The following is a 21,701-nucleotide window of genomic DNA, read 5'->3' as shown; positions in this document are numbered from 1 at the left end:
TACAACTAATACTTCTTTTTTCAGCAAAGGAAGCAGCTCATGGGAAAAAAAAAATTAATTGGGAAAAAAAAGCCCGCTAATAAGTGCCATATAAAAGTTTAGAAGAGTGGCTAAAAGAAAGGTCAATATCGGGAGAAGTGTCTCGATACTCTTCTGTTTAAGGTCAAGTCGTAGGCAGGGGGAAATACAGGCGAAGGAAGACTGTACCACAGTTTATCAGTGTAAGGAATGAAAGAATGAAGATGCTGGATAACTCTTGCATAAGGGATTTGGACAGGACAGAGATGAGCTAGAGTAGAAAGTCGAGTGCAGCGGGGCCGCGAGAGGAGGGAAGGCATGAAGATAACAAATTCAGAAACAGTCAGCATGAAAATATCGATAAAAGATAGAAAGAGAAACAACATTGCGGCGGAATTTAAGAGATAGAAGACTGTCAGTAAAGCCACGTTCACACTGTGTCGACTCTGGGCCACGACAACCCAGCGACTTCTGCATTTGACAAGTCTGCTCCCACGCTCCAAGAATTTTTTGGCGACATTTTTGGGACATTCGGTCAATTAGTTGGCAGAAGTCATGAATTATTGAGAAAATGACTAAAAATCTTTTTTTAAGTGACGTGATATGGCTAAGAAAATGATACTGATAAAGCAGTTCCAACCTTATAGTGTTATTATTTTTATATTATTATTATTATTATTATTATTATTATTATTATTATTATTATTATTATTATTATTATTATTATTATTATTATTATTATTATTACAATTACTATCGTTATTATTATTATTATTATTATTATTATTATTATTATTATTATTATTATTATTATTATTGTTATTGATATTATTATTATTATTATTATTATTATTATTATTATTATTATTATTATTATTATTATTATCATTATTATTATTATTATTATTATCGTTATTATTATTATTATTATTATTATTATTATTATTATTATTATTATTATTATTATTACTATTATTATTATTATTATTATTATTATTTTTATTATTAATATCATTTCTATTATCATTATTATTATTATTATTATTATTATTATTATTATTATTATTATTATTATTATTATTATTATTATTATTATTATTATTAATAATAATATTATTATTATTATTATTATTATTATTATTATTATTATTATTATTATTATTATTATTATTATTATTATTATTATTATTATTATTGTCATCCTTATCATCATCATTAGAATAAAAAAGAAAAAAGAAAATGTGCAATCAGTCTGTACTCACCCCTCTCAAAGTCAACAGACTTGCAGAAGGTCCCTTACCTGCAAACAAACAAACAAAGAAAAGATTAGAACTTTATAGGACAGATAACGAAAATATCAGATTGTCAAATAAAGATACATCATCACCATGCAGTCATGTCACGGGGAATAGGAAGTATACACCTTCCAAAACGAGACAAAGCCACTCCAGGTGAGGCATATGCGGGAGGTAAGGGAATGTTGCAAGCCTGTGAAATACTCTCTCGTGTCCAAACTTCCCGTCTCTTTATTGTCTTATTAACACCTAAGTCTATATATACCAAGTCAAGTCACTCTGCTTCAAAACTGCGACCGGTACGCGCAGGAGGCGGTTTTGGGGCGGAGCAGCGGGATGACGTCACTTGAAGCTAAAAAAAAAAAAAAAATACCCGCCAGTTCAGGGGTGACTAAAGTTGGGGCCGTATGTGCACTCTGGATGTGCATTCTCGCCTTCTTTCACAGCGCGTTCAGGCAAGCCACTGACGAAAAAATATGTCTTTTTATTGTGCTATTGCGTGACTGTAATTTCAATGACTACAAACGGTGGTGTGGGGTGTGAGGGAGGGCATGCTGAAGTGATTGATTTAAATTAGTCCGCCTTTCTTCGTTTTCTCTAAATCCCTGTTTCTACATTCTCTAGTTTGGCTCCAAGCAGTGTCACGCATCAACCACGCCTCGGCCGTGTCTCCTCCCACAAACCTGCGTATGACTTGACTTGGTGTATATAGACTTAGATTAACACCAGAGAGTAGTTCAGCACGCTCTAATGACAAATTCTCTTACCTTCTTTACGTAACTACATTCACGTGACAAACACCATATCCTCAAATTACATAAAAAAAACTTTAAATGGAAAGATTTTCACAACCCGCCTCAGATTCCCGAGGTTCCCAGATGTCCCAAAGTCGAGCCCCACTTTCGAGTGCCGACCGTAAGAGGTGTCCTGATAGCTCTTCAAACATTTTCTTCATCGGCGTCTGTATCATTAGTGGTCTTCGCTCTAATTTTCATTCTGTAGAACACCACCTCTCCTCTCCTAGACATCACATTCTCTTCCTAACCGAAACACATATTCTTGATGCTACTGACAGTAATCTCTACTCTCTTAGTGACTATTATCTCTATCCTTAATTTCAATCCAAGGCTGGATGAAACGTCAATGTACGCAACGATATCACTTGATCTCGTGCCCACAACCTTGACTCTTCAGAGTTGTCCACCATATGTAAAGTAAAGGTGGGTTTACATTTCGAGTTATAATGGAAAGGTGTCATTTTGCTTCGGAGTCCCCATCTGGGTAGTGGATCATAAATTTCCCAGATCGGACCTAACTTCTAACAGTCTTGACCGAAAAAGGTGTCTTGATAGCTCTTTCAACTATTTTTCTTCAGCGTCTGCAACATTCGCCGCCTTAGCTCTAATTTTCATTCTGTGGAATCCCATCTCTTCTCTAAACCTTACTCTTCCACCAAAACACCTGTTTCTGAGGCTACTGTCATCTCTACTTTGTTCCTTCCTACTATCTCTGTTGTAAATTTCAATCCAAAGCTGGATGCTGCGCCTGTGTATGCAATGATACCACTTGCTCTCGTCCCCACGACTTTGATTCTTCAGAATTTTCAACCGTCTGGCTCAGACTTACATATAATTCTATTACCAAATATATCTGTGCTGCTTATCTCTCGCCGAACTCTGCTAACCATGTAAAATTCCTTGACTATTTGAATTCTAAAGTGGAGCACATCTAGACTCACTCTCCCTTCGTTGGAATCTCCATCTTAAGAGGTTTAAATGCCCACCACCATCTTTGGCTTTCATCCTCTTTCACATATCAGCTTGGTGAACAAACCTACAACATTGCTCTCCTCAATGATCTAGAGCAGCTGGTTCAATACCATACACGTATTAATTTTTCGACACAACAAAAACTTTCATTAATAGAAAATGCCAGAACCTTACTTTTTTCTAATTCTTCCAGACTTCTGGTACCTAGCCAAAAATATAACAATTTTACTTTTCTATCTTTCCTACCTCTACTTAGTCCTGATGGCAACACTGCTGTCACATGTCTCTACAGCTAAACTCTTCGGTCAGACTTTCTCTGAAAATTCCACTCTGGACGATTCTGATTAAATTCCTCCAATTCATTCCCCCTCTAACTCTACTATGCCTGTTATAAAATTTTTAAGAATTATGTTTTCTATGCCCTCTCTGGTTTCAGTCCTCAGAAGGCTTATGGACCCGATGGAGTGTCTCTTATTCTCCTTAAAAATTGTGCTCCCGTGCTGACACCCTGCCTGGTCAAACTCTTTCGTCTTTGCCTTTCGGTATCTATTTTTCCTTCCTTCTGATCTTGGTGTTGCTTACATGTCAAAATAATTATTTATTTCATTTATGCCAGGATTTCAAACTTTTTTATTGTTTATTTTAAGATTTAAATAAATAAAGTTTATATATATATATATATATATATATATATATATATATATATATAGAGAGAGAGAGAGAGAGAGAGAGAGAGAGAGAGAGAGAGAGAGAGAGAGAGAGAGAGAGAGAGAGAGAGAGAGAGAGAGAGAGAGAGAGAGAGAGAGAGAGAGAGAGAGAGAGAAATTGCCTTGAACACCTTTTCCCTGGTTCATTATTAGAATCAAGATGAACACACAGTATTAGTACAACTGGGAAGTGGATATGGAAGGTTACTAACGGTAATCATATAATTTTAAAATCTAATTTGAAAAAGGGTAGAAAGGTTATCAAGCAGATATACAAAAAAGTTTCAAGGTTAGAATAGGAAGTGGTAAAATGAACCGATTGTTTTTTTGAAGCAGATGACAAAGTGCGACCGAGACGGAAAACAGCAGCAGTATCATCACCATCACCATCAGCAACACCAGCAACACCAGGAGCAGCACGAACAACACCAGCTGTATCACACGCCACACTCGAACACACGGATACAGGCCGAGCAAGGCGTACCTTTGGCGAGAGTGGAGTCGTGTCCTCCCCAGGTGAGGGCGCGCGGTCGACCCAGGCTCAGGCTGACTCCGTCACTAGAAAGGTGGAGGTCGGTGGCGGAGGACCGTGGGCAGGAGAGATACTCGGCGTCCATGCGTGGGGTCAGCACATTACTGAGCAGAGCGCGCGCCGCGGCACGTGATGCTGCTTCTCGTTCAGTATAAGGCACGAGCTGTCCCTCCATCCCCTGAAGGCACCGCCGGCGGGAGTTGCCTCGCGTTGGAATCTCTTCCCGAAGCTGTCCTCGCAGCTGACGTTCCTCAACGGGCGGCACGTACAGAACGCCGCAATCAGATTTGCAGTGGGCAGGGATGCGGGGCACAAAGAGAGTGCCCGCAGCACTGGTGGGGCAGTCAATGGCCAGCTGACCGGCATGGGGTTGGGGTGGCGGGCTTGGAGCGCGGTCTCGCGGCACCATGAACGTGTTGGTGGCCACAAGATCGTTGTCGTGTGAATAAACTTGCACAAGGGGCAGTGGTACGCGGCCTACCAGGACTTGGGGAGGGAGAGGCGGCCCGACATGGCAAGACTCGCCTGGCGCCGGCAAACTATACTGGCCGGGGTAGAGCTCGGGGCGGCGTCCCTGCGTGCCCACTGTTATGGCGGGCGCCCCGTTAATCGTTCTAGTGGCTCGAAGGTCCTTGAAGGCGGCGTCAGGGGGAGGCGTGAGGGTAAGGGCGGGGGAGTCCGCGCTGAAGGTGAGGGTGGGAGGCGCGAGGCAGCGCCCCTCACCCAAGGGCCGCCGCAGCTTGACATTGATAGTGTATTCGTCCTCCACCATGAGTTGGCCCACCATGGTGCTGCACACACACACACACACACACACACACACACTGAAGATGCACCGGGAGCTGGCAAGCGCTGCCCGTCACAGGCGCCGCTCTGAATACGGCACTTCAGAGGGCCTAGTGAGGGATGCCCTTAAGTTTAAAAGGCGTATATTTTCTTACACAATGCTGTGAACCATAACAAAGAAGCGTCACAGAGGGTTAGAGAATATCATAACACAGCGTAACTAGTCTATCAGTCGGCAGTGGTATGGGGAAGAAAAAAGTTGCATATTCTCTCTCTCTCTCTCTCTCTCTCTCTCTCTCTCTCTCTCTCTCTCTCTCCCAATAATCTCCTCCCAATTATCGTTGTGCAAGAGTGCGAGAAAAAAAGCAGTGACTCCAAAATGAACGGGATTATCAGGCGAAGAAACAAGCAAATAACTAAATCCATTAAAATAATCAAAGTCTGACAAGTTACCATACAAAGCAGGAATAAGTTTAGGGCACAAAATCTTACCCCACCCGGAGCACCAGACTGGAGAAATATATCCATGATCCACAACTGTTCTTTATTTCACTTTATTTGACTTCAGCATTAATGAAAAATCAAACATTAAAAAAATTTGATCACTCGCTAAATGTACAAACTGAAAAACTTTACTGAAATACAAAGGTACTGATAAAAGAAACATACAGCAACAAAAGATATACGTAAACAAATCAATACGAAAAATAAGAAATTGTCCAGCATCCGTCGATTATATATACTTATGTTTCTAATAACTTTTTAACTTGTGAAGATATATACTATTCACAAAAAAGGCGTGCAAGAAAATATTATTAATGGAGAAAAGGTGACAAATGAGGGTTAAGGAGGAGGAGGGGGGAAAGAAGGAGGAAGAGAAATGAAAAACAAAACAAAATGAGAAATAGAAAACAATGAATAAACTTTTAAAAAATATACGAGATAAAAGTGTGAGGAGAACCTGGTATGTTTAAAAGAGGATGACTCACGATTCAGAAATAGTGGTAGTGGTTGTGGGTGTGGGTGAGTGGGTGTCTGAGAGAGAGAGAGAGAGAGAGAGAGAGAGAGAGAGAGAGAGAGAGAGAGAGAGAGAGAGAGAGAGAGAGAGAGAGAGAGAGAGAATTTACATAGATTTATATAGAAAATCAGACCACACAGACCCCATGGTCCAGACTAGGTGGCCTGTCCTTAAACCTAAGTGATTCTACATTAATCAGATGGCTCCAAAACGTTGCAGAGCGTTGAGAGAGAGAGAGAGAGAGAGAGAGAGAGAGAGAGAGAGAGAGAGAGAGAGAGAGAGAGAGAGAGAGAGAGAGAGAGAGAGAGAGAGAGAGAGAGAGAGAGAGAGAGAGAAAAAAAATACATAGAATTATATAGAAAATCAGACCACACAGACCCCATGGTCCAGACTAGGTGGTCTGTCCTTAAACCTAAGTGAATCTACACTAATCAGATGGCTCCAAAACGTTGCTTTTCTACTCTAGTTAATATTAAGTTCAAGGAAGTGACGGTCGAGCTTGTTTTTAAAGGAGTCAATCGTGTTACACTGGACCACTGACGGTGGGGGCTTATTCCATTCTCACACTACAACGCTGGTGAAGAAAAATTTGGTGCAGTCTGAATTTACTTGTCTACATTTGAGTTTTATGCTATTGTTCCTCGTTCGCAAAGTGTCATCGACCATAAACAATTTTGTTCTGTCTACATTCGTGAAACCATCAAGTATTTTAAAACATTCGATCAGTTTTTTTCGAGGGCGACGTTCTCAGAGAGAAGAGAATTAAGGGTGGTGGCCTTTCCTTTCCTTGGTAGGATTTGTGGAAGGAAGGATAATTTTGCTTTGTTGCCCGACGCTGAACACCTAATTTAGCATAATGTCCTTTAGTGAGAGGACCAAAAACTGTACCGCATATTCCAAGTGGGGTGACTCTAACTACTATTGTAGAGCGGCTTGAACAAAAAATTTTTGAATAAAATGAAGCTCAAAGCTTTGTAATCTCTGTTCTTTATTTGCTGCATCGATGCATTGATGATGAGAGAGAATTGAGAGAGAGAGAGGAGAGAGAGAGAGAGAGAGAGAGAGAGAGAGAGAGAGGAGAGAGAGAGAGAGAGAGAGAGAGAGAGAGAGAGAGAGAGAGGAGAGAGAGAGAGAGAGAGAGAGAGAGAGAGAGAGAGAGAGAGAGAGAGAGAGAGAGAGAGAGAGAGAGAGAGAGAGAGAGAGAGAGAGAGAGAGAGAGAGATAGAGAGAGAGAGTGGGGGGGGGGGCCGTTAACAGAAAAATAAATAACAAGAGTAAATAAAGAAATGGAGAAAGAGGAAAAAGACAGGAAGAGGAGAAAATGAACAAAAGGAAAAAGGATGAAGAAGAGAGAGAAAAATAAAGAAAGCGAGGGGATGGGAGGACGGACAGGAAGACTTTATGGAGGAGACCAAAGTCTATATATACCAAGTCAAGTCATACGCAGCTTTGTGGGAGGAGACACGGCAGAGGCGTGGCTTATGCGTGACGTTGCTTGGAGCCAAACTAGAGAATGTAGAAACAGGGATTTAGAGAAAACGAAGAAAGGCGGACTAATTTAAATCAATCAGTTCAACATGACCTCTCTCACACCCCACACCGCCGTTTGTAGGCATTAGAATTACAGTCACGCATAGCACAATAAAAAAGGCATAATTTTCGTCAGTGGCTTGCCTGAACGCGCGGTGAAAGAAGGCGAGAATGTACATACAAAGAGCACACACGCCCCAACTTTATTCACCCCTGAACTGGCGGTTTTTTTTGGGGGGTGGCTCCATGTGACGTCATCCCGCTGCTCCGCCTCAACCCGCCCCCTGCGCGTGCTGGTTGCAGTTTTGAAGGCAGAGTGACTAGACTTGGTATATATAGATTTTGGAGGAGACAATAAAACCAACTCTTCCGTCCCTCCTGCACGTGTGACGAAAAGGTGGCAGGGAAGAGTTGTTGGCAGTCCTTCCTCTCCTCGTTTTCTTCCTGCCTCACACTCTTCCCCATCCTGTAGTTCTTCTGAATCCCCGCCTCCAACAGTGACATTCAGAAGAAACAGCCAATTGATATCTGGCGTGCAAGGATGCATTGGGGCGGCAGAGTGCCAAATGCAAAGAAGTCCACAAGCAGAAAAGGCAGAGAGGACAACAAGAAAAGAAATGCAGTAAAATGGTTAAAGTCCCTGGCGGCAAACATACAGAGGATCATTTGCCGTGCATAATATATAAACACACACACACACACACACACACACACACACACACACACACACATAACGTCAAACCGTGGTGAACTACACGCGTGGGTTTGGGTGTGCGAGCACTTGAATATACTGAAACCATTGTATATACTCCTTCCCACGCGAGCAGGTGTGTGTGTGTGTGTGTGTGTGTGTGTGTGTGTGTGTGTGTGTGTGTGTGTGTGTGTGTGTGTGTGTGCATTCTGAAGCCAATGTTCCTTCCCTTGCTTGCAGGTGTATGGGGGTGGGGGCGGGATATATAAATATGTGTGTGTGTGTGTGTGTGTGTGTGTGTGTGTGTGTGTGTGTGTGTGTGTGCTTGGATATACTGCAGGCATAATTTATTATCATATAGTTCCCTCCCACGCGAGCACGTATTTGTTTATTTTTGTTTGTATATCAATAGTCTATTTGCCAGTCGTTCTCTATCAGTCTGTCTGTTTCAGAACGTACGTCTTCATTATGCACAGCAGCTAATCGCCTGCACGGGTGACACCGTGCAGCCTTTTTATTTTCTTGCTTTCCTTTTCTTCCTGCCGATCCGGCAAGTGACACACACACACACACACACACACACACACACACACACACACACACACACACACACACTCTCTCTCTCTCTCTCTCTCTCTCTCTCTCTCTCTCGCGGCGTTAAACTCAAAAGCGTTCAATGCGTCAAGGACTTGGGGGTCAAAATCGCGTCAAACCTCAAATTCTCACAGCAATGCATCGATGCAGCAAATAAAGCGAACAGAATGTTGGGCTTCATTAAAAGAAACTTTTTATTTAAGAATAAAGATGTAATACTCCCGCTCTACAACAGTTTAGTCAGACCCCACTTGGAATATGCGGTACAGTTTTGGTCTCCCCACCATGCAAAGGATATTGCTAAATTAGAAGGTGTTCAGCGTCGGGCAACGAAAATTATCCCTTCCTTGCGCAACAAATCCTACGAAGAAAGGCTTTCTACCCTTAACATGTTCTCTCTTGAGAAACGTCGCCTCCGAGGAAAACTGATCGAATGTTTTAAAATACTTAATGGTTTCACGAATGTAGACAGATCAACATTGTTTATGATCGATGACACTTTGCGCACGAGGAACAATGGCGTAAAACTCAGATGTAGACAAGTAAATTCAGACTGCACCAAATTTTTCTTCACCAACGTTGTAGTGCGAGAATGGAATAAGCTCCCATCATCAGTGGTCCAGTGTAACACGATTGACTCCTTCAAAAATAAGCTCGACCGTCACTTCCTTCAACTTAATATCAACTAGAGTAGAAATGCAACGTTTTGGAGTCTTCTGATTAATGTAAAATCACTTAGGTTTAAGGACAGACCACCAAGTCTGGACCATGGGGTCTGTGTGGTCTGATTTTCTATGTAAATCTCTCTCTCTCTCTCTCTCTCTCTCTCTCTCTCACACACACACACACACACACACGTGCGCTCGCTCGCAGGGGAGGGAACTTCCATCCGAATTTAGAGATGACTTTTTCCCCTTCCAGGAAGACTACTCTCGAAGAGAATGTTCGCTAACTGATTTTAGAAAAAAACTCTGCCAGTTCGTCCTGCGACAATGTTTATGCTATAATTTATTTCGTTAGTAGCAACTCTTGGATCCGCCCACTAGAAGGAGAAAGACGCGTATCAATTTTTTCTCGATTAAGGGCAAGATAGGGAGAGGTGTGCACTAGATGTAAACACCTGCACACATCCCAAGAGACGCCGATAACCGGTGGAAATAATTACAAACTGCCCTATAGCACTGAGGTTAGCAAAGTTGTGGGCTTGTTCATCAGGCGGGTCTGTGAAAGAGGATGAAAGAAAAAAAAGCTGAACACAGAAAATTCATAAGATGGAGATTTCAGCAGAGAGAGAGAGAGAGAGAGAGAGAGAGAGAGAGAGAGAGAGAGAGAGAGAGAGATTGTTGTTGTTGAGAGAGAGAGAGGGGGGGGGGGTTTGTGCTATTCACTGTGGTCTGATCATTCGCTGCATTCGCGGTCGCCAGGCAATATACCCTCCTCGAAAGAACTTGGAGCTCAAGCGAGGGATCTATACGGCTGGAACCTCACCTCATACCTACATACACCCGGGAGGCGAGACACAACCCCAAACTGACACCAGGTGGGTAGGCACTGGACAGGGGCAAGGATTGACCCCTTGGATGCGGATTTCCTACAAGAAGACATTACCAAGCAACAGAAGTGGAACAAAAAGTGACTGCTCCAATTTAGTGAAGAAAAATGTGAGGTCATGCATCTTGGGAGGGGAAATCCAGCATTCCAATACCACATGGGGAAACACTCCACTACCCACCACAGAGGCACAGAAGGACTTGGGAGCATATGTCACCAGGCTACCAGTGAAGGCGAAATCCGTGCCAATCGCAGCGGACGGGTTTTAAAGAGGATTGCCTGCCCAGCCGCCTGCACTACTTTCGGGAAGCGAACCTAAAGTGAAGCCAAATTGTCGAGTCCGTTTTGGCGTAGGCTCCCGCGGGTCCTTTCCTCCCCTCTGCTCTGCCACACAGTCCCAACACCTATTTTTTCCTCTCATATGTTACCCATAGCTTACATATGAGAGGAAGAGATAGGTGTCGGGACTGTGTGGTAGAGCAGAGGGGAGGAAAGGACCCGCGGGAGCCTACGCCAGACCGGCCTCGACATATATGGAAGACTATAGGACCTCTTGGTTGGGAGCCGAGCGCGCTAGCAGGGCTCCGTGTGTTTTGGGGAAAGTCAGTAACGCGACATTCCTTATTACAAACAGCAATACTCTTCAAACAGAATTAACCTTTGCTGCACTTCAGAAGCAACTGTTCACTGACGGTCATTCAAAAGGAGGCTTGGAGACGCTCTTTATCCTAACCTCATTTTCTTCCGGATTTCACATTCTTCGTTACGTCGCGAAACAATTCCCATAAAATATCTTCGAAATGGACTTGTTCACAGCAACAGTTCGTCATTAGTAGAAAATCAACATTTATCAGCTCTGTCCTGACACGGATTTGAGGTGCGAATATTTCCATGTGAAATGATGTTAAGACCCGAATCTCTGCTGATACGCTACGGGTATTGAATAAATAAATTAATAAATAAAAATAGCAATTCGTCAACCAATGTAAAAGTGACATTTAGCCGAATTTCCAAGAAGCGGAAGGAGCGATGTAAGATGGTAAGGCTTCAGGAGAGAGAGAGAGAGAGAGAGAGAGAGAGAGAGAGAGAGAGAGAGAGAGAGAGAGAGAGAGAGAGAGAGAGAGAGAGAGAGAATAAAAATAAGAGAAGGGAGAGAGGTAAGAGAGGCGGATTCATGCAGATCACCTCTCACAACAGCAGGAGCAGGTGCAGCAGTAGCAATGTGGTGCCTCTCCGTGTGCAAGAACAAACAAGTGACACTAGTAGGGAAAAGTGAGGCATGGGTGGGGGAGAGGAGGGAAGACAAACACGGCCAGAGGGGAGAAAAGAGTGACTGGTAGTGACTGGGAAGGAGTGCAAAGTGTTGAGACAGAAAGAATTAAAAAGATGATTAAAAAATTCCTCCGAGCAATGTCACCAAGAAGTGGCTACAACCTTTCAGTCGCAAGCCGCACACACAAGGATGCACAAGAATATATAAGGAGACTGGGTCGTATTATAAGACATTTCGCCGCCCAAAAACACATACTTGACAAGGCTTTCGTGGGAGATGTGGGCATTTCCAGGGGTAGTTTAATGACCCTGATGGTAGTTCGACTCTTCCTCTGTACCGTTAACCTAAAGAAACACTCATTAGAACCCGACTGACCCCCTCTTTGACCTTTAGAAATAGCTGATATTAGAAGCGAAAGCAGGCATTTACAGTAGTAGTTGTATGACCCTGGTGGTAGTGTGACCCTTCCTCTGTACCGTTAACCTAAAGAAACACTCATTAGAACCCGACTGACCCCCTCTTTGACCTTTAGAAATAGCTGATGTTAGAAGCGAAAGCGGGCATTTACAGTAGTAGTTGTATGACCCTGGTGGTAGTTTGACCCTTCCTCTGTACCGTTAACCTAAAGAAACACTCATCAGAACCCAAATAACCCCCTTTGATCTTTAAAAATAGCTGATGTTAGAAGCGAAAGCGGGCATTTACAGGAGTAGTTGTATGACCCTGGTGGTAGTGTGACTCTTCCTCTGTACCGTTAACCTAAAGAAACACTCATTAGAACCCGACTGACCCCCTCTTTGACCTTTAGAAATAGCTGATGTTAGAAGCGAGGGTGTCTTATAATACCGACCTATGTCCCCACAGAGCCACCCAGCCCCCAAGACAAAATATAAGAATGAAAGGAGGAGAAAGATGAAGGGAACAGTGGCGTGAGGGAAAGGTAGGGTACACCACCACCTCTGAGACTCCCATAGCGATTGTTCAAGAGGGGCGCTAGTCAGCCTTCCTCTTTCATATATCTACAAAATTATGAAGTCTCCAATAGTCTGGTCTCGCATGTGCACAGCCTCCACCACCTTCTCCTCCTCCTACTACTACTTCTACTCCTCTCCGTTTCAAGTCACTCCCCACCCACCCACAAAACACTAGGAGAAAGGCACTGCAGGTCTACGATCACACGTTTATCTGACCCTCACACAAACGCACACCTAACGAAAGGGAGACGGCGAGCGAACTGAGTGTTTTGGAGAGAACGGGTGCCAGAGAGGGGTCCGATGGGGCAGGGGTGAGGGGGCGAGGGAGGGCTGGGGTGGGTACGAGGAGGAAGATACTGGGAAACCCTGAGGGCGCCCACGATTTGGCACCTGACTTCCCTCCTGCGTAGCCGGCGGCCACCCCCCGTATGCCTGCCCGCCCCTCAGTGATACGTGATGCCTGCCTGCTGCTGCTCTTCTCTATATGAATACACCACCACTGAGGCATTACGGGGAGATACTATGCAAAAGCCGCCACTGCCAATGCTGCCTGTGATGAGCGTGCCATGATGAGAAACAGCGCTTAAAAAGAACCTGAACGGGTGCCAAACTGACCCTCCCTCACGCACCCTCTGGCATGCTGAAGCCAAGGTCAACAATACACACACAAATAAATTTCCCTCACACACACACACACACACACACAAGCGCGCGCGCGTAAATAACTACTAATAATTCTGGTATACATAAGACGTAGTAAATATTGTGCCAAAGCCGCTGCCTAGTAACGCCCACCACTCTCCATTTTGCCCACAAAGTCGGTGACGCATCCAGCCTCGGGTCGTGGGTGGCATCACCTCTTCCCATCGCCCTTCGCTTGGCATACATCCGCCTTGTTTACCTTCACAGGTCTGTTCTTCTATTTCCGCCTTGTTCAGCTTCACAGTTCTCTCCCTTTCACCCTTAATTTTCTCCCCTTCCCTCTTCCCTTCTTTTATTTCCGCCTTGTTCAGCTTCACAGTTCTCTCCCTTTCACCCTTAATTTTCTCCCCTTCCCTCTTCCCTTCTTCTATTTCCGCCTTGTTCAGCTTCAGTTCTCTCCCTTTCACCCTTAATTTTCTCCCCTTCCCTCTTCCCTTCTTCTATTTCCGCCTTGTTCAGCTTCAGTTCTCTCCCTTTCACCCTTAATTTTCTCCCCTTCCCTCTTCCCTTCAAGTTTTCTTAACTACCTCTTGTTTCTGATATCTTTCTCGATCGCCTGTATTGCTTAAGTCTTTTGGAAAAAAAAAGACGTCTGGGGCCTAGCTCATTACCCTGGTAAGGACAGGGGAGGTACCACTGTTGGATACACACACACACACACACACATACCCGCTGACGCCCGCGCACACATATAGCACAACCTTCTGCACCTGCATATGCCATCTGTAAACCTATATACATAGCTTTAAGCTACAATAAAACAAATGTAGAAAAAGAATCAAGCTCACTAGCTTCATGAATGCGCACATAAAAAAAAGTTTCAGCACACACACACACACACACACACACACACACACACATGCATGCATTAGTTGCTGCTTCCAGATTTCAACTTAAACATTCTGAGTTTAAATTTTGGGATTGGATCCACTTTCCGTCATTCTGTAGATTCTGTTCATCATCATATAAAGATGCAAACTGGGGAGTTATAATTTTGATTTACGGAAAGCGGGCAGCAATCTTGCCTTACTGCAATGTACCCTCGGTATGAAGAGGAAAGCGGCGCAATTACAATTCCTACATGAATGGTACGACTATAGATTTCTTGTCACACCACTTATGGTGATTAAATGATCCCTTCACTTCGGGGTCTCGCTTACGGGCTCGGTACGATATACGGGGTGCGGGAAATTCATGTACTGAAACAAAAAAAAATATCGATAGTTTTATATATATAATTCTTTTTTTTAGGGGATGGGGGTATTTCATTGGGGATATACCCCAATGGATAATATCATTCACAAATATTTTTTCGTATATCGTTTGAAAGCTTACTGATTTTTCTACATTTTTTATTGATGTATATATTTATGATTATCTAATATTAAATTGAAAAGAATAAAAAATATCTTATTATTTGAGAAATATTTCTTTATATCTTTGTGTTTGGATGGATGGCTTTCAAAACTGGATTCGTACTATATTATACAGCACTGGAGTAACTTTCCTCACTCGACGATATAAATAGTCGATAATGTTGTAGAATAATCCTTCTCCACATGCCTCTCTCTCTCTCTCTCTCTCTCTCTCTCTCTCTCTCTCTCTCACACACACACACACACACATACTCATCAAGTCTTAAACACTTAGATTTTCCGCCCAAAGGCTGCCAAGCAATAAATAAACCACCTATTATTATTATTATTATTATAACTATTATTATTGTTATTTATATTATTATTTTTATTATTAACACACACACACACACACACACACACACACACACACACACACAGGAGAGAACCGTAAGGAAGTAAATAGTATAATCGAAGTTAGTCAAGAAAAGTTTTAAGAAAGTAATGAAAGAACAATGTTGCCAAGAGTAACGTGATTGACACATATGGAGGGAGATTTGAAGAAGATAGATGGGCGACGATCTCCAGAACAAACAATAAAATCATTAAAAAAGTATTTGCATTTATGACTTGAAACTTTCGGGATATTATTACAGACCAATTTACTTCAATGTGTCATAATATGCATGATGTCATGACTCGAATTTTTCCACGGAAAATGCCCTGGTGGCCCTATTACTTGTCCTTAAGGAAAGTTATAATGCATGTAAATACTTGAATACATTCCAAACAAAACAATAAAACATTTTTCAAAATTTCCCATGCCATAAGTAATGTGGTTGCAAGACACTTGTTTTCACAATATCTTTTTTTAGAAAGTGATTTTCCGCACATTTACTTCCTTCTGTTATGTCTTTATGTGCTGGTGAGAAACAAGTTTTTTTTATGGTTTGTTAGTCCCTCCATTATCAATAGACACAGCAAGGTACAAATAAAAATATTCATTTTTAGACTCTGTATGATTTTTTAAAGTAAAAAATCATGTTTCGAGATAAGGGCATTTCAAGTTTTAGGATGCCTCTACCATCCTTATTCCTTCTTAGAATTTTTATCATTTCTACATGTTCCTCATGAATATATAGTGAATATGTGCTATAGCAGCCACCTCCTTATTTCAACATTGACCAGTACGTACTTGTTTGGTGGCAATTGCCCCAGGGGGTCGTCACTGGAACTACACCTAATTAGAGTGGCACGCCAGCCCTCGTCGGGCGAGCAACTTGGCTGGCCCTTCCGCCGGTAGTAGACTGCCTAGTTGCTCGCCCGGCTCCTGCTACGGGCTGCTTCTGGGTGCCTGCCCGGGGGGCCCGTGCCTCCGTCGCTGCTCGACGGCTGTTACTCATATCCGTGGCGGCTGCGGAGGCATCCCCACCCCCGTAACGAGTTTTCAATTGCTCGCTCCCCCTTACAGAGCTGCCTTTCGGCCAAAGGCCCTGTCCCCCTATTAAGGGGTAAATTTTTAAGACAAGACAAGACGTAATTATTTAAAGTTTTGTGCCTCTGCTGGTAAGATGGATTACCTCACTACTGGGGGTCCTCAGAAAGGTTACTTCAGTGAAGGGAGGATATTGACAGAAGAGGGCGTCTTCCCCCTCGTTTGTAATCTTTCCCCCATCTCCAGACTCGCATGTGGTGCCCTCCTCAGCCATCTTCTGTTCCTCCTCTTGTACTTTCTTGGTCTTCTTTTTCTTGATTTTCCCCCCCTTTTCCTGTCTTCCTTTTTTAACGTTCCGCCTGAGGTGCTGGTAGGCTTTCTTGGTGGGGCCTAGTGGTCGGTTCCAGCCTGTTATGGAGCAGGGAAGTGTTTACAGTGGTGCCATCTTGCTTACTCTACATATATCCTTTTTCACGATCTTCCTAGCAGCCATTCCCAGCAACAGGTGGATGCTGTCGCTGGGCTCCCCTTCAAGTGAGGCGATGTAGTACAGACACTGGCAGGAGTTTTTTTCTCAAACCGAGTCATCCACCATTGGAACAATCTTCCTTCAGAAGTAGTAAATGCGAATACCATCAACTCCTTTAAAAATCGAATCGACCGTTATTTCGTTGCGTCAGGAGCAAATTGAATACCGAAGTACGTACTTTCATCTGCTCTGCAGGCACGAAGTGGCTGTCAAGCAGATTAAATCATGTGTAATCATCATAAATCAGAGCAGACAGCCTTGTAATGAGCCAACAGGCTTTCTCTTGCCTGCATTTCCATGTTTCTTCCTCAGCTTCTCCCGACAACCCTTCAGATATTGGAGTCTCGTCTTTTCTTATCCATACTGTAGTATTGCAACAGACAATAGGCAGAAATTATATTCACGAGTGGGAAAACACAACCGAACACAGTGAAGACCCATGTGATGTCCTTCCCCATGGATCACTCGGCCTTTGTCTTAGTGAGTTGCCGTGCAGCTCTAGGTATTTAGTTTTGCACCCAACACGATCACTTTTGAACAGCTTCCCGGTCAAGCTCAGCGTCGGACGGCCAGAAATCACAAGCATATTCCAAAAGGTAAAGCAAAGGGCCTATTCTGTCACACATCCGTCTGACTGATAAATTCGTCCCTTTAAATATGCCGCCCTTGGGTGATAGGATATATTTCCTAATTTATAACAAATCCCCAGTGTTTTTGATGATTATACGATACAAATCAATCGGCATTGAAAAATTATATAAAAAGGATTTTTCCATGTTCTGGAGATAGTGCCCTTTTAATCATACAATACTATGGAGAGGTTGGTATTGCAGAAAGAATTAAACAGAAATAATGGCATAAATAAGGTATCTGTTGTGTGTGTGTGTGTGTGTGTGTGTGTGTGTGTGTGTGTGTGTGATGAAAAAAAATGATAATGTTTCGTTAGTCTGGAAAGCAGGTAAAAAATAAACAAGACATTCAGATAATAAATGAAGATGAGTCAGACTAGTTTGAGATACAAATGTCAAGAGGTAAGGTAGAGGGTGCTTGGTGAAGGTAGTAATGTACTGATCCATTACTGATGCATGCAGAACGACTAACATATGACTATACATATAATTCAAAGTCGAGCAATTTTTCCCAAAGAAAATATGTAATTATATACAACCAAAAGCAAAGTTACATACAGAAAAAGACAACAATAGTGCAACAAGTTTACAATAATAATAAAATATCAGTTCTCAGATACAAGGCAATACTGGTACATTTCTTTCACTGCTTTTCTACTACAACTACACTTTGTTTTACCTCCAAGGCAGCAGTGTGACCTACCTGCTGGGGTCACAAGGCTCACCTGAAACAGAGGGTAAGGTCATATTCATTAACACGATCATTCTCTTGATTTACTTATACATTAAACAAAATATTCCAGAACATTACAACAGCTGAGTTCCATTAGTGTTATTATTCTGGTTCGTTTGGAAATTTGTGTTACTCTTTCAAAGTATTTCACCTTGGCATTACTTCACTATGATGTTTTTAACCCGGTAGCTGCGGGGATCATGTTTCTTAAAGGCCACTCCCTTCACGCAAGAAAAATGAGAAAAAATCATCACTCACGCAATCCGTTTCATAATATATATCAACGCATTTGGGATCAGTTTATGCATCATCTATTTTGGGGGGTTTATATCATGGCAAAAATTTGGCCCGTCACTGGTACATACTAAAGCCAAAGATTTGGCTTATTGCTGCTACCGGGTTAACGTTACCACCCATCATATTTTGTCTTTATCGTATGTTCGCTTGAAATTAAATGGCTAAAAAAATGTAAAAAGGAGGAGCAGCTGGAGGGTTCAGAAGGTAAACGTGTGAGGTGCAGTGAATGAAAGACTAATCTCACCTTCAGGGGTATGTGTGGAAGCGCCGGCGACAGGGCTGAAGGGGCGATCAGTGCTCCAGAACTCCCCAGACTGGATGAGGGAGAGGGCGGGACTGCAGGCATCCCAGTCAGCGAACTGCCGTGACACAAATTGACTGATGCTGTCTAGTGATGACTGCTTCGAGACAGAGGCGAGTGGGACAGCATGGTCACTCTCCTCTTCCACTTCCTCTTCTCTTTGTCTCTGATCTTCCATACACAGGAGTTCAACAGAGAGGAAGTGATCATCAATTCGGGTCAAGTCTTCTCCATTACCTGCTTTTGAATCACATCCTGTAGCCAATTTCTTGTGAGAAGACTCCTGGCCTTTTCTCTCGCTGTCATTTGGGGTTGTTTCTCGATCAATGATGTGATAGGGTGTCCCACTGCTCCCCTCCATATCCACTTTGCGGCCATCACATTCCCGATTGGTTGATGAGTTGGCATGGAGTGGAGACATGTCTGGCTGAGTGGGGGTAGAGGTCTGCTGCTTGGTGGGGGGTTGGAACTGGCAAGGGGTGGTGGGCAATGATCCATTACGCTGTGCCGAGGACCGGGCTCGCTGGCTCTCTAAAGTAGAAGGTGACAGAGACTGCTTTGCTGGGCACCCAGACTGTTCCGAGACAAACTTGGACTTCTGGGGAGCAGCAGGGACATGTTTTGCAGAAGCAAAAGAAGCAGATTTTTGAGGAGCAGCAGGAACAGACTTTGGGACATGGGGTGAAGCAAATTTCTGAGAATTAGCAGCAGTAGGACTTTTTGGATGAGCAAACGAAGACTTCTGTTGAGAAGAGGAGGCAAGCTTTTGACGGGGACTTTGGACATGCTTATTAGGAGATGCGAGGGTGGACTTCTGTGAGGCGGTTGTGGCACGTCCCTGGACATGGGGATGGTCCGACTTCTTAGTGGTGGTCACTTTTGGCCGCTGAGTGTTAGTCGGGGGCGGCCGCAGGGCTAGGGGCGGAGGCGGCCGCTGAGTACCAGGCTTGGTAAAGTCAAACACAGCCAGCAGGTGCTTGCCGTCCTCAAGGCTGGTGAACGAGTCAGTGAGGGAAGACAGACCCTCTGCTGGGGCCTTGCGCGAAGCCATTGGTGGGGCAGGGTGGGGACTGCCTAGGAAGTTGAAAGTTGCTAACAAAGTGGGACCTTCTTCCTCCCCCGACTGGGAACCATTGCTGAGACTGGACAACGGCTCCCCGCTGGCCAGCAGGGATGGCATTTCCGAACGGTCCTGGAAATTGAAAGTTCCAACAACAGTAGTGCCTTGGTGACAGCCTTTAGGGAATAGACTTGGGCTGGCAGGGCTTAAGGAACTGGTGAATGTCTTGAGCTCACGCGGAAACTGACAGGGTACTGGACCGCTGGATGAGGTGAAAGAGCCTTGGGCACAGACAGTGGGCGACTGCTGGGGTCTTTTCTGGGTGTGGAGGGATTGGGCTGCTTCTGCATCAGGACTCAGGTTTGCACTGCCGCGGGAAGCTGATGGCAGTATTTGGGACGCCAGGTTGTTGTTTGAGGGAGAATGGGTCTGTGGGTTTAGGGAGACTGTACTGCGGTAACAGACAACTCCCCCTGCCCTGGGGCTTCCCTTAGTCTGGGAACCAATGGCAGCCCACTGGGGCCGTTTGCTGGTGGCGGAAGAGTCCTGCTCATACTTTGGTTGGGAGTCGATTTTAGCCGAGTAGAAACCCAAGTGATGGACGGCATTCGCACTGTGGTGCCGAAGCTGGAGCCTTCCTTTCCCATGCTCTTTGTGGTGCGTCAGAGGGTTACTGTTGATACCACATAGACTTGTTGAACGCCAAGGCACGATGTTAACCGATGAGACTGACGTGGGGGACGGGACGCCGGGTCTGCACATCTTGCTCTGATGATCTGCGACAGAAAAAAAAGCATGACATTAGGAACCCTGCAGTGCTTAGCGGCGACAAGCAAGGAAGGTAAAGGTAGAGGCACAAGGTGGGCACTTTTTTTACCTTTCCGCCTTACCCCTACTATCTTCCCCACTCAGTCCCATCTCAATATACTGGGAAAACTGAAAAGTGCATGGGAAGGATGAGGAACAGGAATATGAAAAAAGTTGCAACTGTAAACCAGGGAAATACCTTGAGTGCGCGTGCGTGTATGTGTGTGTGTGTGTGTGTGTGTGTTGTTTTTGCTGAAAATATCAATAATAACAAACTTTAAGGCATCGTGTGGTATTGCCTAAGTTTGATGTAACAGCGGGAGTGTGTGTACATGTGCGTACGCACTTCTGTATGTGTACACGCTGGTGTGTGTGTGTGTGTGTGTGTGTGTGTGTGTGTGTGTGTGTGTGTGTGTAGGCGCGTGGCGTGTACATGTGTGTGTGTGTGTGTGTGTGTGTGTGTGTGTGTGTGTACTCGTGTCTGTCTACACATGTCCCGCCGCGATGTGCGTGTATGTGAGTGTACATGTGTAATTCACCACCACCACCACCACCACGGCCTGATCACGAGTTGGACTCGTAATCGCCAGCAGGTATCCTCCCGACATGAGTAAGTGCTCTTTTATAGTCGATCTCTGGGTACTGCCAGGACCTCACACACCACACGCCCCATCCCCCTTGCTCAAGGGGGGACAGTAACCACTCCTAGTCAACGGAAAGAATCCGGCCTGAGCGGGCTCGAACCGCCACCCTGTCAGGCTGTGAAGCCTGGCAGCACAGCGCTCTAACCAGTTGCGCCACGGAGTGGCGCAGTGTGTGTGTGTGTGTGTGTGTGTGTGTGTGTGTGTGTGTGTGTGTGTGTGTGTGTGTGTGTGTGTGTGTGTGTGTGTGTGTGTGTGTGTGTAATTCACCCATGGCCTGATCACACAAGTACCCTCCCAACATGAGCAAGCTCATTAATAGGCACACCTAACATCACCATGGCCGATCCAGGATTCAGGACGTTCCCTAAGGTAGAGGAGGTCACGTTGTAATTGTATTTCGTAAAGAATCCTTATAACCAAAAACTAACTAAAATTATGAGTATTCTTTTTCTACAACAATATGAAAATACG

At 44.1% G+C, this 21,701-nt stretch overlaps 1 protein-coding gene across 10 annotated transcripts in view; it reads right to left on the bottom strand.

Annotated features, from left to right (window-relative positions):
- Window positions 1–21,701, bottom strand: part of LOC126982467 (mucin-17-like) — a 170,313-nt gene that overhangs the window by 52,992 nt on the left and 95,620 nt on the right. For 4 of the 10 annotated variants that reach the window (XM_050834509.1, XM_050834510.1, XM_050834513.1 and 1 more), the window contains one exon: window positions 20,407–20,555. Coding sequence is in view for 6 of the 10 variants with exons in the window: in XM_050834507.1 (XP_050690464.1) it covers window positions 18,088–18,113; window positions 18,663–20,555 (1,919 nt within the window). In the remaining 4 variants the exon portion in view is untranslated. Of the gene's footprint in view, window positions 1–1,280; window positions 1,319–4,273; window positions 5,269–12,954; window positions 13,041–17,893; window positions 18,114–18,662; window positions 20,556–21,701 lie in introns of those variants that run through there. The other 6 variants (XM_050834508.1, XM_050834511.1, XM_050834506.1 and 3 more) reach the window with 4 other exon arrangements.

The sequence above is a fragment of the Eriocheir sinensis genome, chromosome 51, assembly GCF_024679095.1.
Source record: "Eriocheir sinensis breed Jianghai 21 chromosome 51, ASM2467909v1, whole genome shotgun sequence".
Taxonomy (NCBI): domain Eukaryota; kingdom Metazoa; phylum Arthropoda; class Malacostraca; order Decapoda; family Varunidae; genus Eriocheir; species Eriocheir sinensis.
The sequence above is the reverse complement of the archived record's forward strand: the minus strand, read 5'-3'. Positions and strand labels throughout refer to the sequence as shown.